We start from the raw sequence: 26,759 nt of genomic DNA, 5'->3' as shown, positions 1-26,759 counted from the left end.
GCAGCACAGGCGACTGTCGTGGGACATCACACAGATGTGGGACATCTGACATCACACGGAAGTGGGACATCTGACAGAATCAGTCAAAACCCCAGCCCAACTGAAGACCAGTCTTTCCACCCAGCTATCCTGCCTAGAGCGGGGCTGGAGGGATGCTCTGGGTCACTTGGGCAGCCTCCTTCCCTCCGGCTAAGAGACAGCTGGTTGCCAGTCAATCCCCAGAAACGGCCCGGCACGTGTGGAGGCAGAGCCCGCTATGGTGGCATCAGACCGGGTCGGGCTGGCCGAGCAGGGCCCCAGCTCCATCAACCTTCTCTGCTGCTTGCTGGCTGAAAGCAACCCCAGACTCTCATCGTCTCCCTGGGCCCCCGCTGAAAACACAGTGCCAGGGGGAAAGGGAACTTGGAGGGGTAAGAGGAGCCGGGGTGGTGAGGAGAGGGGCGCTGGGGAGCTTGGCTCTGGAGTTGTGGGGAAGGGGTAACCTAGCAACCACTGGCTCACGTAGTCACAAAGCCTGACAGGCTTGCCCGCAGAATCAGCCGAGCTTCCCTGTTGATGCGCCCTCTTGCTCCTTTCTGCTCGGGCACCAGGGACTTCTCACCCACATGCTGTAGCAGGCACTTACCTCGGTGAGTCCACGGATCTCTCCCGGGGAGGAAGTGGACACCGGAGCCAGACAGGGGCCCAGGGGGAGCTGAGACAGGAAAGTGATGTTCGGTCTCAGGCTTGGTGTGAGCATTCAGACCCCTTGGACTCAGCTGGTTGGGGCCCCAGGCAGAGAGGGAAGCGAGGGCAGAGGCAGACACCGTGGGGCCCGTCCCATCCCGCTCTGGAAAAGCAGGCCTGGCCTGCTCGAGTCCCTGGTGACCTTTCCACAGCAGCTGTGGGTTGTGACCCATCAGTGGCTTATAAAATCAATTTAATGGGTCACAGCTAACATTTACAAAATAAAAACAAAAAGTGCGATGAAAACATCACTGTGCATCGGATGTAGCAAGGATAAGTGTTGCTTCGGGATGTTCCTGCTTCAGTTTCACATACACAAAAGCGTGTGCACACGCGCATGTGAATCAGGTCACAATGTAACAATGAGTTTCTTACTATGAGCGCAGTCAAGAGCGTTCGAAAGTCTCCGTTCTAACAAGTACTTTCTCCTGTAGGCAGATGGGTTTGGGGCTTCCAAATGGCCTGTTCTCAAGCCTGCAGCATGTAAGTGCTCTAGATCGCAGAACCATCATCGAGAACATCCACAGCTTCCCTCGAAGGAAGTTCTGCCAACTGTTTTTTCTCTTTAAAGGCGTCAAGTCAGGATGTTTGGGTCCTTGCTCTGGGACCTCAAGTCTCTCCTTCCCCAGTCTCAGGCAGTGCTGCCCGCCCCGAGTTCCACCCTAGCCTGATAACCGTTTGGCCCTAGGGATTTCTGGGGTCCCTTGCAGATCTTGTGACCGAGAGTTAATTTCCAGAATGCACTGACTTCCTGTCCCAGCCCCCTTCCTGGCACCCGCAATCCCTGCACTTTGGGGACAGATAAATAGATACATCTATGTAAACGTAAATGTAAGTGTATATGCATAGCTGTATAGCTACATTCGGATCTATAGATTTTTAGACTGATCACAATTCCTCAACAACTATCATCCTTCATCCACTCCACTGATTTAGCTTATTTCATATTATAATGGGCACCAGCAAATGCGCCTCTCAAACCAAGAACGAGAATATCATCATCAACACACCTTATGTACTCCCTCCCCATTTCAACACCCCCCCCCAACTTCCCTCGGAAATAGCCACTAGCTGAATCACCGCAGTCAGCATTTTCTTGCCTTTTTCCCCTCATTTGATCATATGTGTGAGACTTTTGCTTGCCTTTATACTTTATTTTTAAAAAGGATCTCGGGCCATAAGGTTTTCTGGGACTTGCCTGCCTTGACTTTGCAATCGTATTTGTGAGATTCACCCATGTCATTCCGTGTGGCTGTGGTTCGTTTTCACTGCAAGGTGATGTTCAGCTGACCACACAGAGCACAGCTCCATTCTTCCGCCATGGGACGTTTGGTGTTTGCCAATTTGAACAATGTTAGTCTGAACAGTCTCACAAATGGCCCCGGTTGCCCTTCTCTTGGCTGAATGTCTGGGAAGGGAATTGCTGAGCGGTACAGCATACGCAAGTATTCGGTTTTGTGAGATGCTGTCCATTCCTCTCCCCCAAGGGTCTGCGCCGGTTTACAACTCCAGGAACCGCCAGTCTGTGAGAGTTCCTGTTATCCAACTTCAGCGCTAGGGTTAAGTGCGCCGGCCTTTATCCATTAGAAAGCCTACGATGGCTACAGAGGCGAAGACCCCGTTGGCTGAACATCCACTGATGAGGTAGGACCCCAAGCGCCTGCCCTGCTGACCAAAGGCGTGGGGGTGGTGGGGCAGGGGGGGCAGGCATGGCCTGGGCAACTCACCTGACCCAGGGGCCAAGAGACGCAGTCCTTCCCTCACCCTCTGCTGCCATCCGCCAGCCCCCCCCCCCCCATGGGTTCTCAGGCCTGAGTTAGCACAGGTCACAGACTGGGTCCCTCCCTGGGGAGGGAAAGGACACGGTGGCAGGGGGTAGAGGCACCGAGTGCAAGAATTCCTGGGGTTTTTAAGGGGTGATTCCCTCTGTCAGTTGGGATAGGAGAGACCAAGTAACTGCACCTTTCAGAGAAGGTTTGCTTTATTTCTTTAAGTCCCAGATCCCTTAGAGGCCGATGGAGGACGGCACCGAAAACTCAGGGGCCTGGTCAGCGAAATCCTCAGAGGGTCCCGGGGCAGAGCGTCTTGCTTAGCATATCCAGAGTCCGTCTCTTCTCCAGAGGGACTCCCTTCAGCCAGGGCCAACGGGAGAAGGGAATGCAGACAGCGAGAAGGCAGGTGGTCTCACCAGGCCCCAGGCGGAGAGCAACCCCCCTTTGGATCCTTGCTGGACTGACCTCGAGCTCCTCCTCCGGAGGCAGGGCCCAGCATCGTCAGGAGAGGGAAGGGGTGCAGGGTGGAGGACAGACAACCTGAGAAGCTTGTCTCCAGCGAAGCCAAGCAAGAGCTTGACGCTTCCCCGAAGCGTTGCAACTCTGATAGCTGCCCCGTCAGCTCGGCATCTCCTGGGAGTGGCCCCCACCGCAAAGGACTTGCTGACGTGGTCTGGCCTTGTTGTTCCAGCTTTGGCCCTTGGACGCTGAGTCTGGGCCAAGTCTGCCCGGAGGGTACAGGGACGGGGTGGGGGTGGGGGGGAGGGCGGGGGGGGGGGCTGTTGCCTATAGCTGGCTTCTCCTGGGCTGCCAGTAGTTGGCTTGGGGAGAGGCTCTTTGTCTGCCCCCTGCCCCTGGAGGTGTATATGATGCACCTTTGCTCCAACCCACGTATTTGGATGAGTAGGTGGGTCTATGTCCTTTTTCCGGCTTTAGAGATGGTTTCCGGGAGAAAACGGAGATCTTGGGAGATTCATCTGAGTTTTCTCAAGTAGATCCTAGCTCCCTGCGAAAGCACCTTAGGAAGACAGAAGACTCCCTGAGACTGGATTGCGCCAGTTGGGAAAGGACCCCGGGGGAGGCCTGGCTTTGGGTGCCATGGGGGTGGAAGTGAAATCCTAGAAAGCGACTTCAGCGTGTCTCGGGACTAGACTCCATATAAGCACTGAGCTCTGAGCTTGGGTGGGCACTGCAGCCAGGAGGCTCCATTAGCTTCTCCTTGACCTTCTCCTTCAGTCCAAGGGCTCAGGTGAAGCCTGAAAAGAAGTTAGGGCACAGCCCAAGGAGCCACGGGCACGGCAGACCACGGAAAGAACTGATGATCCCAGGGATCGTGGATTTCCAGCTGATCCAAGCGGCGCTGAGGACCCCCAAGCCCCAAAGCCCCGGGGCCTACCGCTTTGGCCGCCTCAGCCACCACTCCTTCTTCTCCCGGCACCACCCCCACCCACAACACGTGACCCACATCCAAGGTAGGCCTGAGGGAGGTCAGGGCCTGCATGAAGGTGGTGGGCCAGTCTTGAGAACTGGAAAGGGAGGACGCAGCCCCTGCTTCGGAGCTGAGGCCCAGAGAGGATGGAGATTTGGGTCACAGAGCTGCCTGGCCACTGGCAAGCACTTGGTCAAGGGAAGACTGGACTTGTGGGGCAGACTTCAAGGGCAGACTGTGTAGCCCTACAGGATTTCCCTCATTGCCGATTCTGCCATTTTAAAAATCAGAGAAACGGATGAATGTTCGGCCCCGGAACTGTACTCTGTTCTCTAACGCAGGCCAATTCATCCACTTAGCCATCCATTCATCAGGTATCTTATTCAGTGGGAACTCTGGGTCAGGCACTTTTTTTAGGCCCCGGGTACACAGCAGGGTAAGACAGTCCTGCCATCATGGAGCTGACTCTGACGGGGAAGGATAGGAAATAGATAGGTGTCAGAGTGTGTAAGTGCCAAGGCTCTAGAGGGGAGGAGACCTGATTAATAGCACGGGATTTGAGCAAAGAACTAAAGCAGAGAGGGCGTGAACCATGTGGATATTGGGGGAAGAACGTCCCAGCTGGGAACAGCAAGTTCAAAGGCCCTGAGGCAGGTATCCTGGTTCTGCTGGAGGAACAGCAAGGAAGCCAGTGCAGCTGGAACAGAGTAAGGAGGGGTAGAAGGGAGATACACCAGAAAGGAGGTGGGGGGGGGGGTCCAGATTGTGTGGGCCTTAGAGGTCACCCCAGTTACCACTAAACCATCTCACTGAGTCAATGGGAGCCACTGGAAGGTTGAAGACAAAGAAGTGACAGGAGTGACTCTCTTGGCCTGCCTGATGGTGGTGTAGACCAAGGAGATAGCAGCGGAAGAGTTAGTGGCCCTGCTCTAGAGATAATCAGAGGTAAGGCCCAGGCCCTCCTTCCCACAGCCTCTAACCCTTCACAGATTTCACCGGGAAGCCCGTCTGTGTCGTCAGAGACAAGTTCTCTCTGGCCCCCTTGCCTCAAGCCACACTCTTATCCCGCTGTCTGATGGCGATGCCCACCATCCCTGTCCCCATCGGAGACCCGCAGTCTAATCGGGACCCCTGGCTTCCTTATGGTGGGTACTTCGGCAGGTGCCTGGGAAGGAAAGGACCAGTGCTCTTAGGTCAGTGGGGTTCCGTGGGGCACCCTAGAGTTTTCCACATTTCCTCAGACAGCAGAATCTGCATTTTTCCCCACTGCCCGGGTCCTCAGAAATGTGGCCCCTACTCAGATTTGAGGTGTTTGAGGCATTATCACAGAGGACGGGCAGATAGTCACGTGATTGACAGCTACAGGCAGGAATGATACTGGAAATATTGAGCAGCTTGTATGTTCAGGCACCAGTCAGTGAGAGCCATCCAAACAGAGATGGGGCTGGAGCAAAAGTTTTCCGGAGACCCCTGCCCTGCCCTGCCCAGTCTGACCCTTCTGGAAGGGCCAAGGGAAAGCCCGCCGGCAGGGGTGGGGGTGGGGAGAGCCCCCAAAGAGGAGGAACCAGGACAGCCCTGCAGCGCAGAGAGGCTTGGGAGGCTTCGCCAGGAACAGTCCAGTATCTGAGTGACTGGCACAGCATAGCAACTGAGCCAACCTCGGCGCCAGCCTCCGGCTCCTAAAAGAGGCAAAGCTAGATTAAACCACAGGCATCACGGCCCCTGTAGCCAAGCATCTCCAGCACCTCCCCGGGGAAGCCACAGGCTGGGATATGAACTTCCCCCTCCGGTAGCGACCGCACTCACCTACCAATGGGGGGGCATTGCCGCTCTTTCCCTCAAGGGCACCGCCTCCCCCCCTCCCTGTAGGACACAGGGCAGAAGGCTGGGGAGGTGAGCAGGCTCTTCCCACCCCCCACAGCCCTCCCAGTGCCGGGTGCCGCAGGGAGGGCAAAGAGGAGGACCCCGGGTATCAGCTGGCAACGTCTTGTCCCCTCGTCCCAGAGGCCTGGAAGAAGGAACTGAAGAACCTGGCTTCTCGGGTGGCCGTCTTCACCGAGAACGAGCTGAAGAGCAAAGAGGTGGGTGCGGAACACAGGAGCTGTCTGGGAAGGGGTGCGACGGGGCCGTCCCTTGGAATCCCTCCGGAGTGGATTCCACCTGATGGGGTGCAGAGACAGCGCTCACGAGGGGCGCTCTGTTGGCACGGGAGGAGGGGCTGCATGGCACCAGCGGAAGGGGGAGGGTCCATCGTGGCTAGGTGGAGAAGTCCAAGAAGGGTTCATAACAGAGGTGGGATGTTTAGAACCCGACCGGGGAGGCATTCCTCGTGGGGGCAGGCGGCTCAAGCGCTCAGAAGCTGGGAAATGCAGGACATCTTTAGAGACCGGGGCTGAGGTCCAGGGAATTGAAGTGGGCAGCCATCGGGGGGAGGGTGGGAAGGGGCCGACTTTGAATGTGGGCCAGAAGAGGCGTTTGTTCTTAGTTTCTCAACTTAGTGGAGTGTCAGATCTCCTAAGGAGCGGAGGACCACCGAAGGATTTCAAACAGGATGGGGTGGCCTCACGGGTGCTATTTGCTGGTAAGCCAGTAAAGGCAATTGGGAGGCAGCTTGAAGGTAGTTGGAATTGGACTTGGGACAGGCCTGGCCCTTGGGGACAGAGTCTGGTCCTGCCCTTGTCTTTTTTTTTTTTTTTTTTAATGTTTATTTATTTATTTTGAGAGAGAGAGAGAGCACAACAGCGGGGAAGGGGCAGAGAGAGAGGGAGGAAGCAAATCCCAAGTAGGCTCCATACCACCAGCGCAGAGCCCAACATGGGGCACAGTCTCACGAACCATGAGATCATGACCTGAGCTGAAAGCAACCGACTGAGTCACCCAGGCACCCCCTGCCTTTGTCTTGGGCAGCAGAGTTCTCATCCCTGCTTTGCAGCTAACTCACTGCAATGCTCACTGCAACTCAGCTAAACTCTCTGGGTCTCACTTTTCCTACCTTTAAAATGGGAAGAAAGATACTACCAGTCTCAACTGGGGTTGCCGGGGTAGGAGGTCCCAGGCCTTGTACCCACAGGCCTGGCTCAGAAGGGTTTTCCCAGGGCAAAGAAAGGATGCCAAGCTCTGGGGGAAAGACCTGGGGGCAGCTGAGCTAGGAATTAAGGTAGGCGACGGGGGCCTTGGCCCAGGATACTGCTTTCAAATCTCTGATGGGCTTGGGGGGGTTGGGCAGGGAGGGTCTACCCAGGAGGAAGTATGAGGACTTTAGAGGACCACCAGGGGCTCCAGCATTCAAGAAATTCCAGGAAGAAGAACTTTGGCTTTAACTGATGGGCTCCCGGCTGGGGAGAGGGGTCCAGAACAGGGTGGGGCTGGCCCGGTCATCCTCCTAGGTCCCTGCAACGCTGTGACGCTGGGATTCCAGGAGGTGATGGTGCCCTGGAGGTGTGACTGGGCCTCCTCCTCTTCTGCTCTGGCTTCTTCTTGAGCCTCTCTCTCTGTCTCTCTCTGTCTCTCACTGCCTGGAGTCTCTAGCTACTTTGCTCCCAGCAGAAGGAGGAGCCTCCGCGGGAGCAGGGAGCAAAATACTCAGCTGAGACCGGCAGGCTCATCCCCACTGGCACCAGAGCCATTGGCCACCGTCACTCCCGCCAGGACCCACGGATTTATCCCTCTAGTAAAGATGGAGGAGTCCAGACCTTCAAGCTGCCGGATCAGGAGCTGCTGGTGAGGCCCTGGGAAGGCTGGGGGCCACAGGCCCAACCGAGGCCTCGTCTTGAGGGCTGAGAACGTGGTGGTTGCTGCTCCCAGGCTCACAGTAATCCCAATGAGGTGCTTACAAACTGCTTTCGAGTGCGGCCTCTCCCAGGGATGCTTGTACCCGAGGCTGTGAGACCTGGGAGTCAGGAGCCTGGATCCAATCCCCTGCTGCCTCCAGGTTTCTGTGTGAGCCTTCCCCACCCCCCCTCTTTGAAGGCCTTTCCCCTCGGGGCTTTAGTGCCAGGATCGACCCAAGCTGGGAGCAGGAACATGTCTCGAGGGGCTGCTCCAGCCGTGGCACTGGATGAGTTCAGGGAGGGAGTGACCGCATGGAGAGCAGGGTCCTGCCGGCCGTGTCCCCAGCCCACGCCCTGGTGTGCTGCAGCCTACAGGCTGCAAGACCAGTCCCAGCCCGGTCCCCGCACACTCTGGGGGGTTTGGTCTGTACCACATGAAGCAGAAACCCACCTCCTCCGCATGCAAGTTTCCCATCGAGGCCTGTCATGAGTCCGTGACTGATTCCGCTGGGCTGAGGCGACTTGAGGGTCCCCTGTGACAACGCATACGTATTCTCCAGGAAAGGTTAGACACTGAGCCAGCATCTGGACACCCTCCCCGTGATCAGCACTTCCGAGCACGCGGTCCCTTTGGAGACTTACAACAGTCCCGTGAAGTGGATAGAGCAGACAAGGCCCAGGATCCCTGTTCCACGGATAGGGAGGCTAAGGCCCTGCCAGGTGACATTCTGTGGCCCAGGTCCCCAGAGAGGGAGCAGCATAGCTGGGACTAGAGCAGTACTTTCTCCACCATAGGGCGGCCTCATCTTGCCTGGAATTAGGTTCTCAGGTCCTGTGGGGAGGGGGCACAGGGCAGGTAAGTTGGATGCGGAGAACGGAGAAGGGCCCAGGGGCACACCCAGGGTGGGGGTCACGACAGCAGGCGGGTATCTGGGGATAAGGGGGCACCCTAGCAGGCATAGGCCTGGGAAGAGCCTTGGCCTAGTTCCCACTCTGCCAAGAATGAGGCAGACCTGCTGGGGACTGACGGGGCCCCTTCAGGTCATGGGAAGACTGACCACCAAGCACTAAGGGGACCCCACTTTCCCAGGACTGCAGGGGCTCCACCTCCCACCGCAGGCCCCAACTCCGGCCGACCATAGGCACAGCCGCCCCCTTAGCCCATCTGACACAGAGCTGGATCTTCCCCTGATGACCCGTGACTGGAGAACACGGGGGAAAGAGGGCCCCGAAGTGGCAAAGGTGCCAGAGGCTGAGGAACCGGCTGACAGCGAAGCGTGCACGCTGCTCGGCGGGACGGAGCCCCATGCTGGGCGATCTGCGGCATCAGCCAGCCCTGGCCCTCAGCCCGCCCATTGGGATCACCCCACCTCTTTGCTGGCATCTCCAGACTCTGGGAACTCCAGGGCGGGGAGGCCTGTGTGGTCCCTGAAACCCCCACACCAAGGATTCGGTGCGTCTCCGAGGAGCTGACTGGCCACCTCTGCCTTTGCCTCCCCAGTGAGGGACTTTGGGGTAAAATCAGCCCACGCAGGTTTCACAAATGAGGGGCCCACGTACCTGATTCAGAGGCTGCGTTCCGCCACACTCTCCCTGCTAGGTGTCCTTTCAAGGCCTCAGATTCCTCATCTGGCCAGTGAGGAGGTTAGGAATCTCCCTCCAGGACTGGCGGGAGAGAAAGCACTCCGTAAAGTGTGAAGTCACAAGGAAGGGGACCATTGGGGGGACAGGGTCCATCGCGGGGACCATTTTAGCCAAGCGTGTGGCTGTGGGAGCGGGAGGGGGGTCTGTGCTGCTGGCTGGCACGTGCCATCCGGGCACCCTGACCCAAGGCCTGTTCTCCTGCCCACAGATCCTGGAGCTCCTCTGCCAAATCCTGCAGACAGACTCCTTGAGCGCTATCCAGTTCTGGCTACTATACGCTCCCCCGAAGGGTGAGGACGCAGCCCGTGCCCACGTCTTTCTCGAAGTGGAGGGCCTTGTTCTCTGCTTCTGCAGGACTTGGGTGTCATTCGGCTCCCGCCCAGGGCCTTCCGCCTGGGCCCCCTCTCCTTTTCTGGAGCCCCAAACTAACCTTTCCCAGCTGCACCACGCCCCTGCCCCCTCCTCCTCCGTCCTCAGCGGGATTGCCCCGACCCTGCTTCTCGGAGGCGCCTCTGCGCTGACCACTGGCCATGGCACCTGGGAGGGAGGGGTCCAAGGGTGTACTCAGCAGACACACCCCCTCACCCACCGCCGTGGGGCACACGACGCGCACACAGACGCAACACGTGCACATAAGCACACAGGCGCATGCTCGCGAACACGGGAATGACGTGCGCGCGCGCACACTGGGACACGGGCCGGAAGGTGTATCCGAGCGAGCAGGGGCCGAGCAGAGAGAGAGAGAGAGGGGAGGCGGGGCGGGGGAGGGGCAGAAGGCAGGGGAGGAGGCAGGACCGGTGGGCTGGTGGGCGCCCAGAAGGGGCCAAGAACAAGGTGTACACAAATGAGAGAGTAGTGACAGAAAGGGGGGGGGGGGGGGGAGGGCCGCGTGCCCACAGGGACCACGACAGAAGAGGGAGCTGGAGGCAGAAAGCTGCTTGGGCCAGGCTGGGCAGGAGAGCTGGAGGCCCCTCTTCCAGCCCGTCCCTTGTGGGGACAGGACAGGGTGGGTGTAGCCACTGAGGACTGCGCCCCCTGGCTGTGCTTGCAGAGAAAGATTTGGCCCTGGGTCTCCTGCAGACAGCGGTGGCGCAGCTCCTTCCTCAGCCCCTAGACTCCATCCCAGTAGAAAAACTTCTGGATCAGCTCCAGGAAGGCCAAGAGCCATCTCAAGAGAGGAAACAGCCACCCTGCAGGTGAGCTTGGCACCCCTCCCCGCAGTTCCCAGAACCGTTCCCTCGCATTCAGCCTCCTGTCCTCCCAGGTGAGGCCAAGGGTGGTCCAGAAAAGGCATCCCGGCGCTGGCCACCACCTGGGCTGCTGGAGCCAATGCTGGGGGAGCGGGAGCAGGAGCGGGCCCGGGCCCTTCCTCAGGGACCCTCCAGTCCAGCCGGTGCTGCATGAAGGCCCCTCTGCCAGACCGGACCTTGGCGGCTGGCTGTGGGGGATGCCCAAGGGATGACCTGTGTCAGCTATAAACAAGGCAGGGCTGGAGAAGCCGCATCCACCCCTCCAGATGCTCTTGGTCTTTGAGAAGACAAGTAGAGGAGGAAAGCTAACACAGGCAAGCAGAAATACCTTAATGCCCGGGGTTAAGCACCTTGGAGGGCTGGAGGAGACCGGGAAAGGGAAGCCCTCATGAAGCAGGTGAGGAGGGCCTGGGCGTCAGCAACGGAACTAGCAATAGCGGGTGCCCACCGTGCCTGCCTGGCACGTCCAGACAGACAGTTTACACGTTTGTGGTCCATACAACCTCCTGCATTTTACAGATGAGAGACCTAAGGCTCGGGAACAGTTGATTCGGCCTTGGGCTGGCCTAGCTTCTGAGCCCAGCCGCACGCAGATGTGCCGGAGACCTTGTTAAAAATGCGAATACCTAGAGATTCCAACACAGCAGGTCAGGGACGAACCAGGGGATGCGTGATTTTGACAATCTCCGGAGCTTTTCTGATAGAGCTTGGGGAACACTACGGGGGTAGGGAGGATCTGCAGGAGCAGATGAGAGCGTGGGGGCAGTCAGGAAGGGAAGGCAGGAACGTGCTTGCTCCAGGGGACACGTGTGGGGTGGCTGCAGCATGGGCAGGGGGGAAGGAGGCAGGTGTTTGTGCTCATTAACCAGAAGGCCTGGGTTCTTGCTCTGGCCCGGAACGGGGTGCTCTTTTCCACTTTGAGAGACCAGGGGAGGCACAGAAGGAAGGCAGGCTTCACTATGACCTGGGGCAAGCCACCGCCCATCTGGTGGCCTCCGTTTCACGTCTCAAAACCCCTCTCCCAGACCCCTAGGGAAGAAAATTACACTGGGCGCATAAAAAGGTTTGCTTTGGTGCAAAGCTGAAGTCCTCTATCAGGGCAGCAGAAATTCTGTGTTCTCCACTCACGGGAGAAGGCTTCCTCTCTGCGAGGAAGCAGGGACCAAGCGAGGGCTGGGGTGGGCTCGTGCGGGGGCCTCCCTTACCGCTCCTGGGGCAGAAGGGCCTTGGCTCCTTGGGGCCACAGCAGGCAATGGAGTCACAGTTGTCTGTCGGGGTCCCGCTTGGGTGGTGCCAGCCAGGGACAGATACTTTGGGGCTCTCCAGGAGGGGGGGCTCTTGCGTCTCCCCGGAGCACTTCCCTGCCTCCACTCTGCAGCAGAGGGCTCAGGCCTCGCCTTCCCAGATTTGTCTTTGTGTCGGTTATAGCCAATCCTTGAAGAAGACGAAGACACCGCCTCTACCCAAAGGCGACAAACCGGGTAAGATTCCACGCAGCGGATCATCCTGGGGGCTCCCCGAGGCCCACCCTGGCTGTACTCCTCGGGTGGGGGGGGGGTCAAGGACCCCAGAGATGAGTCCCTGTCCTAGGGAAGCTGCCCATTCCATCCATTCATCTACTCACTCATTCATTTGAGAGAGGCTTGCTTAGCGGCTGTGAGCGGGGCTCTGGGGAAGATTCCAGACAAGTTCCTGCTGCTATAGAGCTTCTAGCCCCGTGAGGAGGAGTGCAGACAACAAATAAAAACACCTGAGGGGACAGGTGGCAGAGGAAAATAAAGCAGGGTAAAGTGAGGGACAGTAAGAAGGACTGGCAGGGTCAGGGGAGGCTCCTTGGGCTGAACGACAGGCAGGATCCAGCCCTGTGCAGGTCTGGGGAGAGCCCAGAAGTAGAGCCCTCACCTGCCCGGTGTGTGCGTGAGAGCACGAGCAGGCATAAGCAGGCCAGGGTGGCCGGGGCCTTGTGGGGCAGGACAGTAGTAAGAAGGGAAATGGGCCAGGTGGGCAGGGCCGGCCCATGGTCTCATGCAGAGGGCATAGGTTTGCGCTGGAGGGTTAGATGCAGGGCATGGGGGACCCCTCTGTCTGCTGAGTAGAAAATGGACTGTTGGGGGCAGGCGGGGATGAGGGGAGACCGGGGAGGAGGCTGCTACATGGTTCTGGTGCCTTAGGCCAGGGCAGGGGGAGAGAAGAGGACAGATAGCCAGCATGTACACGATTCTCCCTCACTAGACTGTAAGGGGTCCCAAGGGCCCGACTGAGTGTTTGGCACAGAGTAGGCCCTCCTTGGGTATTTGTTCCCTGGGTGTAGACAGAAGAGGCGGTGGTGAAGCTCAGGGAGGGGAGTCGGCCCCTCCAGAGTCACCAGTGGAGCCCAGAGCAGAAGCGGGGCTTGACCCACGTCTTGGTCCACCTGGGTCTCCCGAGCAGCTCCCAAGTTGGGGCCTGTCCCCTCCCTGTCCTCTCCTGACCGATGTCTTCCCTGCTCCCAGAGTATGTCGGGAAAGCCCAAGTCCTCCGAATGCATTCAAGCCAGAACGCAGCAGAGAAACCGTCAAAGCCAGAGGCAGAATGCTGAGGAGTCCGAGCCACTTTGCCCGCCCTGCTCAAGAGCAGCCCCCAGGTTCAAGGTTGTTCCCAGCCCTACAGCCTCAACAGCAACCCCGACTTTCCTATCACAGGGAGCCTATTAAAAACCTGCCTTCCCTTTAAGAGGACAATTCCATGCCTACTCTCGGTAGTAGGTCTGTGCCCCACTCCCTTGAAGAACGCCCAAGTGGAATCACTCACACGGGGCTCAGCTGGTTCTGTGTTCCTGAGAGCTGAAAGGCAGCCTGAGAACGAGGCTCTGTCCTTCCCGAGCCGACACACACAGGACTCTGGGTAGGTCAGAGCGGAGGTCAAGAACCCACAGCCCTCCATAAAGTAATACCAATACCTCCATCAGTATCAACTGTTGAGTTCTACCAGGCTCTGTGGGGGCGGGCTCTAGACAATAGATCGTGGTGAGCACTGTGTGAGCTGTTCTACGTAGTTCACATGAGGTGCCATATTTGCTTCTCCCAGGAGCTCTCCTAATATCATCGCTCCCGTTTGCTAGATGAATAAATCAGGGCTCAAACCATCTGTCCAAATCCACACTGTAAGTGGCGGATCCAGGACCCAAATCCAGCACGTCTGGCTCGGGAACCCCCGCTCTTCCCCGCTGGGCTGTACTGCCTTGCGGACAGCAACCCTCACCAAAGGTTGTGGCTGCAATGCAAAAAGCGTGAGCGTTAACAAAAACGGTGGTCGGCAAGATCAAGGAGGGGACGTGGCGGAAATGTGACCCAGCTGGGGTTTCGCTCCCCTTTACGATCTAGAGAAGATGGCCTTTGACCCTCTGGGGAGTCCAGCGTGGGCCTTGGGATTTCTGCAGATTCCCTGGAAAGCCGGGGCGCGGAGATATGGGAGGCGCTGAGGATCTACAGTGTCATGGTCGCCTGTGGCTCTGAGCTCCTGCTTCCACTGAATTAGGTCCGTGGATCACCGCTCCGTCCTCTTCTGGCCACTCGATTCGGCCGCACCTCATGGCACCTCAGACCGATTGCGTCCTTCCGGGTTTCCTCAAATACCCCGTTCACGCAAACCTTGTGTGTGCCGCAAGCTTCGGTCCAGATCAGGGGCTGGACGGGGATTGGCTGTGGATCCAGCCAACAGCTTCACGTCCGTATGAGATCGCCTTGTTATTTTAAAGTCCCCTCTCCCACGGAGGACGTCCCCCTGGCGGCAGCCTCTTTTATAACCACGCCCCTTGCCATCTTGCTGGCTTCGTCCTCTCCCGTCTGCACCCCTACCACGCGTTCGCCTCCAGAAAGCCCACGTTCATTATACTTTCATTGTTCTCCATTTTTTTAATCTTGCTAAAATCCACATAGCATAGACCTTGCCACTCTACCCACATTTCAGGTGTATACAGTTCGGTGATTAAGTACACTCACGTTGTTGTACAACCATCACCAACCATCTGTCCACAGAACTCTCTTCACCTTGCAAAACTGAATGTCTGTGCCCATTAAACACTTGTTCCGCGTTCCCCCTCCTTGCCCCCAGCACCCCCCTAGGAACTGGACTGCTCTAGGTACCTCGTATCAGTGGAGTCACAAAGTATTTATCCTTTGGTGACTGGCTTATTTCACTTAGTACGATGTCCTCCAGGCTCATCCATGTTGTAGCCTGTGTAGGAATTTTCTCTCATTTAATAGTTTTGCCGATGCAATAGTTCAGCTTCCCCTCCCCGCCCCCCCCCCCCCCCCCCCCCCCCCCCCGCCGCAGTCCCTGCTCCCTGGCTCTCCAGCCCCTCCCTTGGGCTGTCCAGCCCCGTCAACGGGCTGACCTAGAGGTCTGTTCCTGGACTAGGGCCCTTGCCCCTTGGCAGTTGTAGTTATGACAATCTCTCCCTCCTCCCTTAGGAATAATTTTTAGCCATCCACACAGTAGAACATCCTAGAAGGTATCTGCTTCCAGAATAAATCATACTTGTTGGCACAGAACACCTGGCTCTTTCGGTAAGCCTCCTACCTCCCCTTTAACTGTTCGGGAAGTATTACCAAGAGGTTAATATTTGCCACTGCAGATTCTCGTCATTGTCTTATCCCAGAGAGTAACCCTCTCTCCAGAGCTGCTGAGCTGGTCCTTGAGATTTATCTATTTTGCTTTTGCAACTCCCTGCAAAATGCCTGTGTCACCGCCTGGCCTTTGCACCCGTTATCACTGCGCTTAAAAGACAGGGTGTTCTGGGCCTGGCTTCTCACACATATATTTGGAGGGTAGATGGCCAACAGATCTTTCTCCGCAGCCCTGCGGTCTATCGGGAGAAAGAAAGATAAAGGGTCTGAGCTGAACCACGCACACAGAAAAACACTGTGGAAGAGAACACTAATCTCTACCAATGGGAAACTGTTACCTTGCAGGGACGTGGAGGACCGAGCTGGGCTCCTACGGATGCCCTGACCCCATTGGGCGCTCGACAACCTGTGAGGCAGGAGTCATGACCACATTTTACAGGTGGAAAATCCGAGGCTTAGAGCATAAGCAACAGTAACACGTCAGAGTTCACACAGCCAATAAATAGTGGATCAGACGCAGGGCTGCGGGGCTTCTCAGTCAGTGTTCTTTCCTTCTATGCCGCCTTCTTGCGGGCCACCCACCCTTGGCCTGCTGCTTTCTCACTCCCAGCCACTTCACCCACCTTCCTCCTGCTTCCTCTTCCCCCATCTCTCAGATACGGAGCAAGTCGGGCTTTGTTGTCACTCCCTGACTCTCTTCAAAGTCCCTCAACTGGCCCGCGTCCTATCTCCAGGTTTTAAGGGAATCACCGCTAACCCCCACGGGGACAGGCAGCAGAGGGCACTCGGAGGTTCCAGACATATCACAAAGCACTGGTCAGAGTTGTCGCTGGCCTTCTTGGAAATGCCAGTGGCATCCAGCCTGCCTTCCTCGTCACCTGTGCCCTCAGATCCTATGTGGTTTGGAGGCCGGGCTGGTTCCAGGGCTGTGGCTCCTAAGGGTTCTGCAGAGTCTCTATGCTTAGCAGCGCCCCCTGTCTGCAGTGACTCTGCACCCACTTGGACATCATGGTGCCAGGACACTGGCCACTTCTAGGTCACTCTTAGGTTTCCCCTGGCTCCAGACCCTGAAGTTTCTCCCTACCGTTTGCCTCTCTGCCTGAAGCATGAAGATAGACTGTCCTTTCCAACCTTCTCCCCTATGGCTCTGGGTCCTTCTTGGGATCCAGTCCCCTTAGCCACTGTGGTAGCCGCTGTTTGTGCCTGCCCAAGGTGTCCCCCACCCTCCTTCCAGGGTGGGACTGAAACTAGTTCCATCCAACCACAGCCCCCAATTCCTGGGCACAGGGACTGGTTCAGGGGTAGGATGAGCATGTGACCCAAGCTGGGCCAATCACAGACTGTCCTTGGATTTGGGGGGAGGAGGGGAATATTGGCTTTTGAGGGGATGCCATCACTGGAAAGCATCAGTCACACCTGAAGCCCCTGACCGTCCCCCATCGTTCCCCATTATATGAGTCCATAAAATTGCTTCTTATAGTTGATTTCTATGCATTGTTATGTAAAACTTACCACCTTACCCATCGTCAAGTGTATAGTCCAGTAATAACACGTGCATGTTGTGCGACCATCACCACATCTACCCCCAGAACTCTCTCCATCTTGCAGAACTGAAACTCTGCACCCGTTGAACACAAACTCCCCTTCCCGTCCCCACAGCCCTGGGCAACCATCCTTCTGCTTCCTGTCTCTATAGATTTGACCCTTCCAGGTCCCTCGAGTAAGTGGAGCCATTCAGTAGCTGTCCTTTTTGTGACTGGTTGATTTCACTCAGCGTGGCGCCCTCAAGATTCGTCCGTGTTGCAGCCCACAGCAGAATTCCGTTCCTTTTTTAAGCTGAATAACATTCCGTCGAATGTGCGCATCACGTTTTGTTGCTCCATTCATCCATCGCTGGACCTTTGGGTTGTGAACAGGGTTGCTAAGGAGATGAGTGTGCAAAAGTATCGATTTTTATGCCACATGATGAAAGGGATCCTGGATAATCTAAGGCCACGCAACTGGTAAGTGAAGCCTCCAGAATTAGAATCCAGGTTTGTCAGACTCCGGAGTCACTGACAAGAGCCCTGGGTTCCCAAACTTGAGCCCTTCTGATGCCCCCATCGCGAATGTGTTCTGATGCTTCACTCCCTGTACTATTCCTACGGTTTCTTTAAAGGTACTTTTCTTAGTGTTTTTACTTAAATATTGTTTTGATCTAAGCAATAATGCCCATGGCATCATGTTTTCGATGCGTTCTTTATAAAAGTTCCTCAAACACATGAAGATAAATAGCAGTGTGTCAACACTCCCCCTACCTTGTGCCACCTAAGTTCATCATCGCACCCCCCAGAGTTATGTCGCCCACACCTCGGGTGACATTGACTAGAACATATTGCGGTTTAAAGATGAGACACTTGGGACTCTAGCTGAAGGACACATGTGGGAGTCAGCTTCTCCCGGCCCAGTTTGCTGGCTCAACAACCGCCCCTCCCCCACCCCACTCCCCATAAATAGAGGAGAATAGGCGGGAGACCCATTTGCAGCAAAGGCAGGGGAGGTTGTATCCTCACTGGTAGCACCTTAGAATCCCATGGCTGGATACCCCTCAGAAGCTCTCTAACAACCTTCCTTCCCAGCCCATGGGTAACCTTCACTGGACCACCCATGACGTGGTATCCGACTTCACCTTGGAGCTATAGTAACAGAGATGTCACTACCTTTGCTGGCTTCTCAAACCTTAGTTCTGTCCCCAGCCACCGAGATCAAGTCTTTCCTTCTTCCTCTGGCTACCTAATTTTGTGCTTGTCAATACTCTCTTGTAAGTCTCAATCAGACCACACCTACCTCTCTTCTAATACTTATACCTTTTTTCTGGTCTGATTCCACTAGCTAATACTTCCAGGGACTAATGTTAAATAGGAATGATGACAGTGAGCATTTTAATATTATTTAATGGGGACGCTTCTCATTTGTCATCAGTACGCACGTTTATTTATGAAGTACACGTGAGCTGAAACAATCACATACTCATTAAGTTATGTCAAGAAGTATCCGTCGGTTCTTAAGTGTTTAATCCACACTGGAAACTTACAAAGTCTGTATTACTGCTGTTAGGACAGTTTTACAGATAAGGGGCTGAAGAAAGAAGTAAGTTGGTCAAGGTTATACACGTAATAAGAATGAGACTCAGGATTTAAATCCTGAGCAGCTTGAATGGGCAGAGCCCATCCTCTTGAGCCTGTACACCCCAGAACTTTGTGCAGCAGATATTGTTATTAGCACGACTTCATGGATGAGAAATCAGAGGAGAGGTTAAACAGCTTGCTGGTGCATCTTTCCCATGGGAGGATTGGCGGTCTCCGAGTTTACCTCTACTGCACATTGGGTTAATTTCTGCCCCAGGCTGTGTGACTTTTCTCAAATCTGTCTTCCACTTTGCTATCGTGTCAATTATACCCTTGATCTGACTCTACTATAACCATTTGCAGTGCGGTGTTATTTTTGTCCTTGGTTTCTTAGTCCCCACAATGTCCTTGTCAACTCATTCTATTGCCTCGTCTTGACTTGAATGTCTCATTTCAAATAATTCAAGTCATCTCTAATTTCTTGAGAACGCAAAACATTTCTTGTCTGTTTTCTCCAATTCCTGGGGGTGTCTTCTTCCAGAACGGATACTTCATCTTTCCCTTGTAGGCTCTCCTCCCTCTCTCTCGTTTCTTTCTTCTTTGATTCCTTCCTCCCTTTTTTCCTGTGGAAGTCTTGTCTAGGCACCACGTCCGTTTTTTGCCTTTGCTTACATTGGATCTGGAACATTTATAGCCAACCCTCCCATTTGCCTTTGTTTATCTGGGCCCTGCATGCATCCTCCCCTCTGAATATTAGCTTGAGGGCTGAGTGTCACTGGTTTATATGTTCCCTATTACCCTCTTCAAGCTGCCTGGGATAGAGGGATTGGAAAAAGACTGGGTCCTGGGGAGCCAGGAAATCAGTCTGGTCTCTGTTCACTTCATCTGTAAGTTTTGAAAAATAAGAGATTAATCTTAGAACTGTTTCAGGTTTAGAGACAATTTGTGAAAATAGTTCAGAGAGTTCCCTCACCCAGTTTCCCCCACTATTATTTTTATATGACAGCTTTATTGAAATCCAATTCACAAACTACAAAATCCACCCGTTTAAAGTACAAAATTCAACGGTTTTTAGAATTCGCAGAGTCGTGCCATATAGCCCGTTCCAGAACGTCTTCATCACTCCAAAGAGAAACTCCTGTACTCTCCTTTTCCCTCAGCACTCCCTCTGCCCTATGCCGCCACCACACACACACACACACACACACACACACAGCCTATTCTGGACTTTTCATGTAAATGGAATCATATAACATGTGCTTTTGTGCCTGACTTCTTTCACTTTAGCATAACGTTTTCAAGATTCATCCATGTTGTAACGTGTGTCAGTATTTCATTCCTTTTATGGCCAAATAATATTCCATTCTATGGACACAGCACGTTTGTTTATCCATTCATCCGCTGATGGACACTTGGATTGCTTCTACCTTTTGGCTTTTGTGAATAATATTGCTAGGAACCGTCATGTACAGGTTTTTGTGTGCGTACATGTTTCAACTCTGCGGGGTAGCTCTCTAGGAGTGGAATTGCTGGGTCATGGGATTACTCCCTTTGAGGACGGTTTTCCAAAGCAAGTGCACCATCTTGCATTCCCACCAGCAGCGTATGAGGGTGTGAATTTCTCCACATCCTGTCAACGCTTGATATCTGTCTTTTTAAAAATTATAACCATCTTTGGGGCGCCTGGGTTGCTCAGTCGGTTGAGCGTCCGACTTTGGCTCAGGTCACGATCTCACGGTTCATGAGTTCGAGTCCCACGTCGGGCTCTGGGCTGATGGCTCAGAGCCCGGAGCCTGCTTCCGATTCTGTGTCTCCCTCTCTCTCTGCCCCTCCCCCGTTCATGCTCTGTCTCTCTCTGTCCCAAAAATAAATAAACGTTAAAAAAATTTTTTTTTTAAAATTATAACCATCTTAGTGAGCGTGAAGTGATATCTTACTGCGGTTTTTATTCTTTTATTTAAACATTTTTTAATGTTTATTTTTGAGAGAGAGAGAGAGAGAGAGAGCAGGGGAGGGGCAGAGAGAGGGAGTCACAGAATCTGAAGCAGTCTCTAGGCTCTGTGCGGACAGCTCAGGGCTCGAACTCACGAACTGCAAGATCATGACCTGAGCTAAAGTCGGACGCTTAACGGACTGAGCCACCCAGGCACCCCTCTTACTGTGGTTTTTAATGTGAGTTTCCCTGAGGCCTCATGATTTGGGGCATCTTTTCGTGTGCTTATCCCGTTTGTGCCTCTGCTTTGGAAAAAAAAAATGTCTGTTCGGATGTAATGTTGTTTGTAAGACAGCAAAGGTCCTATTTTGTGTATGGGGATACTCCATCCCGTCTGGGACTTTCCTAGTTCTATGGGGATTGCCCTGCAGAAGCCCACCAGCCCCCTAGGTTCGCGGGGCTCAAGTTTTTGTATGCTCTTGGGCTGGCCCAGCATTTGGTTAATTCCACCCAGCTAAGCCTTTTTTTTTTTTTTTTGCCATCAGAGATTATTAACACAGGGTACTCACTGTTTGCATATTTTCTCCCTCCCATCTGGGAGGGGGAAGTGCCTGGGAAAGTGCCGTCCTTCCTTCTCTATCTGGGATGCTCTTTATCCTTCACGGGAGACAAAGAGCAGGTGTTTTGACGCCATCTGGGCACCTACAAACCCACAGTCCGTTTTCCACCAAACTGGGGGAACCACGAGTTTTTGAGACTTCTCTTTGCCCAACTCCTATCACTGCACCACTTTCACAAAACAAGGCACGAATCTATTCCTGGAATGTTCGCTCACTCTGGCCCAAATCATGGCGTAGTCTCTAGGGTAATCTTCATGAGGCATGTGGTTTTGGTTGAGACCCTTGCTGAGTGCCTAGTGACCCATTCCTTACTACTTGTTTTCCCTCTGGGCCATTTCAATATGCAAAAGGAAATTAAAATAGCAACAGAGATGCCGTGGTGCTAATTGTGTTTTAATTTTCGCTGACTTGGCCGAGGAATAACCCCCCCCCCCCCCCCCGAATAGGATTAAAAGTGTGAAAATCACCTCAGACTGAAAACAAAAGCAGTCCTGCCATGCATCAGGCTGGGGGACAGACACAGATGAAACCAAGCTGCAACATTAACAGGAAATGCTGGTTTGCCCAAGGTCAAGCAACGGTTGTAAATTGTAAAATGCCGTACTCGCCCCCTCTTTGAGTGACAATCACTCTCTTACCAATGAGCCCCCCAGATCTGTGTTGCTATTTTGATTTATTCCTGGGGATACTCAGTTGTTAAGTCACCCTTGCCTCCAGAGAGCACCCTGTCCCCCTGGTTAATCCCTCATCCTGCCTCAGAAACAGTCACCAATCCAGAAATGACCCCTACTTCCCTTGGATGCTTCCAGAACTCTCCAGTAGAAACCCAAACCTTAGAAAAGGCACTCCCTCTGCCTCTTGTCATATAGCATTCCACACTTGCTCACCGCACCAAGTCAATAAATTTGATTTTATCGGACCACAGGCTTGTCCTGTGCAATCTGTGGCTGCTTAGACTATAAGAGTTGGGATTAAATTGCTATAGCCCAGCTCTGGTTTTTTCCATTCAGCTCATCTTTTATTTGCCATTGGAGATAATTGACCCAGGGTAATGGTGGCTTAAATTCTTTCTTCCTGCCAGTAGAAAGGGGGAAAATGGTGCCTATTAGCTGCTCTCCTAGATCTGTTCACTTCTGCTAAGATGGGGGTGGGCCCCCAAACATGGCTGCCCACGCAGAAAGGTGGGCAATCAGCGAGCCCCAAGCTTGGACAGCATGGAAGGGCCGGCGATCAGGACGACCCAGGGGCTCTCTCCAAAACCTGCCAGGGGACAACCAAGGAGGCACTTGGCCTTGCCCCCAACTGGCGACCTCTCCCAGGGGAAGTCCCTCCTCTCTTTGGGCCTCTGTTCACCCCTCCACTCGCCACGCCCCCCTCTTCCCGCTTGGACAGTCTATGATGATTCTAAGTTCAAACTGGAGAATAAGTGGGGTTCCCAGTGATAAAAATCACCAACAGGCTCTCCTTGTAGGGTCCCGGCCCTTTAAAGTAATCTGGCCTACAACTGCACCCACTGCACTAGGAGAGAAAACAAAGGAGGACAGGAGGGGCTTCGAGAAAAGGTGCTGGTGGCTCTGGAAGGGTCCAGCCCAGCCCCCTTTTGCCAGCTCAGCAGACCAGAGACGGCACGTGGCCAAAGGAGCAAACCCAGACCATCGGTAGGTGCGTTTGATCTTTGGAGTAGATGTCTTGCGACAACTTAAAAATCAAGATTTGGAGTGTCTTCCGGAAACATCAGAAGCTATGGAAACAGTGGATCCCTGTTCTGCCTGGCATGGGTCCCCACCCACCACAGTGCCTACGTTCGGTTACAAGATTTGCCCTGAGGCTGGGAGCCCTGCTCCAGCACACATGTTGTCTATTATGGGCTGTTCTGCTTCTTCTGGCCCCTCCACCCCTCACTCCCCAGCTCGCCACCCCCTTGTGCTCCACATGGACATAGCAGTGGCCTCAAGGCCCTGAGACAACCCGGCACGCTTATGGCCGCAACAATTGCTTCGTGAGCTTTTAGTTCAATTTGCTGAGCCCTGGAGAATGGAAGGTTTCACCCACAGGTCAGGGAAGTTCTGCGTGAAGTATATTTTGTTGCATTTCCTTCTAAATTACAGAAAACGAGCAGCAGGAGATCTAATTCCATTCGTTGCAAGAAGCGTTGATTGACTGCCTGGTTGACCATGTTCCAGGTCTGCCGTTGCTTGGTGTGGCGGAAGGACAGATTTGGTGGCTTCACAGCGGGGCTCAGCCGTTCATCGTGTGACACTCCTCAGTTCCTTCGTTACTCTGTCAGCTTCTGCTTCGGTAGAACCGTTCCAGTAAGTGGGTTGTCTGAGATCGAGCCCTTTTAGTGAACACTGTCACTTACTGGATGACACAGGCTGGCCCACATACAGAATCCCAGGCTTGTGTTTTGTCCACTGCATGGTCTCTCTTCGACTGCTTATATGGAGACTGTGTCTACTGTTTGCTAGCCGTGTGGCTTTAGGCAAGTGAGTCAACCTCTCTGAGCCTCAGTTCTTCATCTGCGGAGTGGGGATAAGAGCAGCACCAACTTCGTAGGGTTGTCGTAAGGATTTAGTGAGCTATTAGGTGAAGGGCGTGGCACAGTGCCTGGCACATAGTATGTGTTCAATAAATGTTAGCGATGTATACCCCTACACTCAAGCACCCATTTCCAAACATTCATCTAGAATGCAAACCACGTTACTGTTACCATACCTATTTTCTGGGCGACTCATTGCACAAGGAACAGGCTAACACAAAAACTTCTCCTGGCCACTCTCCCATACATCTTCACAACGGTCCCATGAAAGGATCGGGCCACAGATGTTTTTCGCCGTCTTGCAGGTGACAGGTGACAGGTGGTCCGACGTGAAGACAGGCAGAGTCGGACTAGAACCTGGGTATCCTGCCTCCTCGACCAGTATTCTGTCCCCCTCTATCCTGCTGACCGCTTAGCAAGATGAGATCAGCTGTGGTGGTGATCCAGAAGGCCCCTCAAATGCGCTAGGCTTCTGGGAACATCGCTATGAATGCCAAGTTCTTGCCGTGCAGACAGTAAATTCAAAAAGTTCTGGCAATGTCATCCGTTTGGATGCCTAAGACTTCTCTAAGAGTTCTGAGAGAAGATGATGAAAATCCAAATTTAGAATGTTTGGGCTACGGTCCTATTACACCATTGGAGAGACTAAAATCTGAACAGCCTTTCTGGAACACTCTTTCCCAATTGCCTTAATCGGGAAATACACGTTCAGGGCTCTCCGAATGCGGTTTGGGTACATTTGTCGCTCAGATTCACTTCTGGATATGTCTCCTAAGAAAAACCAGGTAAGTGGAAACAGACTTACCCTATGTCATTGTTTATGATACGAAAATTTTAAAACAATGTAAATTTCCAGTACTAGAGGATTTGGTTAGATAAATGATCATCTAGCCATATAATGGGGTATTATGTGTCATTAAGGATGAAGAGGCGGCTTGACATGTTTCAGATTGGCAAGCTGTCCCTCTTACATCGCCGCAGGGGCGGAGGGGCAGGGAAGCCTATTTCTGATGGCATGCACGATAGCGTCCAGGCGCGTGTGAGTGCGCGTGCACGCGCACACACGCGTGCACATACATGCACATATCTGCATGTGTCTAGAAGGATAACCAAACGGGTAACAGTGATTACTGCTAAGTAGGAATATGGATTTTTTTTCTCATCTGGTTTCCAGATTTTTTTTTCAATAATGAGCATATAATTTCTTGCATGATTTCTTTTTTTTTTTTTTTTTTTTTAATTTTTTTCAACGTTTATTTATTTTTGGGACAGAGAGAGACAGAGCATGAACGGGGGAGGGGCAGAGAGAGAGGGAGACACAGAATCGGAAACAGGCTCCAGGCTCTGAGCCATCAGCCCAGAGCCCGACGCGGGGCTCGAACTCCCGGACCGCGAGATCGTGACCTGGCTGAAGTCGGACGCTTAACCGACTGCGCCACCCAGGCGCCCCTTGCATGATTTCTTAAAGAAGAAAAGACTTGAGGTGGAGGCCCTGGGATATTCTAGGCAGTGGAAGCTGGGTCCCTGGGCACTGTCCCAGCCATAATGCCCCTCTTCTCTCCCCTATGGTCACATCCCCAGCCACACCTCTGCCTTCCTCCAAGCCCTCGGGCACCTGAAGTGAGGCAGGGAGTAGGTGTCCCTCAGAACGGCCCTTGGAGTCACCTGTGTCCCTCTGGTCCAGGGGACTTAGACAAATCCTTTCCCTCCTGGCCTGAAAGGGACAGAGCCCCCCCTGCACCTGGGTTCCCATTCCAGCTCCAAACACCTTCTTGGGTCTGGTCCCTTTACTTCTCAGGACATCAGTGTCCACACGTATGAAGTGGGAGAATAAAACAGAACAAAATCATTTAGTGACAGCACCTCGCAAACTGACGAGCTGCCGACGTCAGACCCAAGTTCAGTATTAACACACGTGGCGGAAAACAGCATTCCAGGCTCCTGGTCCAGAGCCCCTGCCCAGTATTTAGTCCCGTGTGGCTCTGCGACCCTCCACCCGCTGCCGTGGCATTCCAGGAACCTTCCCAGTTTCCCTAGCTTACAGATTCCCGGAGCTCCCGCAGACAGCATCTCGGGCCCCTCGGCCTCTGCCCCCTGCTCCGCCCTTCACGTTAACCCAGATGCAGAATTGGACTCCTACACCAACTGCAATGAGGAATCCAATCATGATGTGCATTTGGGATCTCTGGAGATGTGTGGGTCCCAGGGAAGGGCTGTGCTGTCAGCCCCTGTCATTCTACCAAGGGTCCCCTCCCGCCCACCTCCCCATCAGCTCTGCAGAAGCCCCTAGATATCACCCCTCGCTCTTCAACAGCAGCTCGCAGCCTTTGGCAGTTCTAGTGCTGGTGGACCCCGCCTTGTATCAATGTCCCCCCAAGTGGCATAGCCAAGGCCTCTTAAGAGGCCCCTCCCTCCATCTAACTGCTCGGACACAGGTAAAACAACCCCCCAGCTCCTTTTCCCCCAGGATTTGCCCCTGGGCTGGGACCTTGGCATCCCTAGAGGGCAGCCCACTCGGAATCCTTGCAGGGCTGAAAGCCCTGACTGTGCCCTCCTCTCGGCCTCCAGCGCGTGCCCTCGTCCCGGGTCTCACCTACGCCCCCGCCCCAGCCCCTTCTTGGTGGGCACTTCCACCTCTGCTCGGTCAGAGGCCCCCCTGGCCACACTCGGGGTTCCCGGACTTCCCCAGCCCGGAGCAGGGCCCGCTGCTGGAGTCGTTCCTGTCTGCGGCTGCCCCGGACACTCGGGAGCACCTGCGGAGAAGTGGCCTCTGTTAGTAGGAGGTGAGCCAGGCCACGTCGCTGCCCCCGGCGGGCACAGGAACATCCGTCTCCCTGGAGCTATGTCCCTCGTCCCGCACCGAGCAGAGCCAGGGACGTCGTTACGGGACGGCCAGGGCCATGGCCACCCTGTGCGGTTCCGCACCAGCTAGTCACAGACCTCATAGGGCCCAGCCTCGCCCTGGCTCTCGGCATCTGCTGCTTTCCCTTCTGGCTCCTTCCTCTTTCCCTGGACTTCCCCCATCTACCCAGCCCGTCTTCCTTCTCGGTGGCTTTTCTGCACTCAGCATATGGGTCACTTCAGAACCGCTCCTCAGTGTGTCAGGGGTGGAAAGGCCCAGAGAGGGCACGTGATTTGCCCAAGGTCACACAGTGCCCTCAGCCTCAGCAGGTTCACAGTTTTCTGGGAAGCTGGCACGTGACTTTTTTTTTTTTTTTTCCTTTCTGAATTTCTTGGCCAGTTTGCTAACCATAACAAAATACCACCAACTGGGTGACTTGAACAACAGAAACTTCTTGTCTCCCAGTTCTGGAGGCCAGAAGTCTGAGAACAAGGTGTCGGTGGGGTGGGGTGCCTACTGA

At 54.4% G+C, this 26,759-nt stretch overlaps 1 protein-coding gene across 3 annotated transcripts; it reads left to right on the top strand.

Annotated features, from left to right (window-relative positions):
• Positions 1–502: 502 nt before the first annotated feature.
• On the top strand, positions 503–13,303 carry TBATA (thymus, brain and testes associated). Of its 3 annotated transcripts, none has more exons than XM_043596552.1 (11): positions 503–629; positions 2,214–2,370; positions 2,721–2,900; positions 3,735–3,970; positions 4,917–5,072; positions 5,932–6,008; positions 7,474–7,647; positions 9,550–9,631; positions 10,393–10,537; positions 12,020–12,072; positions 13,084–13,303. In XM_043596552.1, the coding sequence occupies exons 2-11, from the start codon at positions 2,324–2,326 to the stop codon at positions 13,167–13,169; spliced, it is 1,236 nt and encodes a 411-aa protein (XP_043452487.1). In that variant the 5' UTR covers positions 503–629; positions 2,214–2,323; the 3' UTR covers positions 13,170–13,303. The 3 variants fall into 3 exon arrangements, with proteins under 3 accessions (XP_043452487.1, XP_043452489.1, XP_043452488.1); XM_043596553.1 differs by lacking the exon at positions 503–629 and adding an exon at positions 1,131–1,209; XM_043596554.1 differs by lacking the exon at positions 2,721–2,900 and having other exon boundaries at positions 504–629.
• The last annotated feature ends 13,456 nt before the right edge of the window (positions 13,304–26,759 follow it).

This window comes from Prionailurus bengalensis, chromosome D2 (genome assembly GCF_016509475.1).
Source record: "Prionailurus bengalensis isolate Pbe53 chromosome D2, Fcat_Pben_1.1_paternal_pri, whole genome shotgun sequence".
Taxonomy (NCBI): Eukaryota; Metazoa; Chordata; class Mammalia; order Carnivora; family Felidae; genus Prionailurus; species Prionailurus bengalensis.
This window is presented reverse-complemented; position numbering and strand designations above follow the sequence as displayed.

Excerpts from the sequence above, each read along its gene's own strand:
- TBATA (XM_043596552.1), top strand. The coding sequence starts at position 2,324 with ATGGCTACAGAGGCGAAGACCCCGTTGGCTGAACATCCACTGATGAG. Across the intron at positions 5,073-5,931 it reads GGACCCCTGGCTTCCTTATG|AGGCCTGGAAGAAGGAACTG; the intron begins GTGGGTACTTCG and ends CCCTCGTCCCAG. Across the intron at positions 12,073-13,083 it reads ACCCAAAGGCGACAAACCGG|AGTATGTCGGGAAAGCCCAA; the intron begins GTAAGATTCCAC and ends CCCTGCTCCCAG.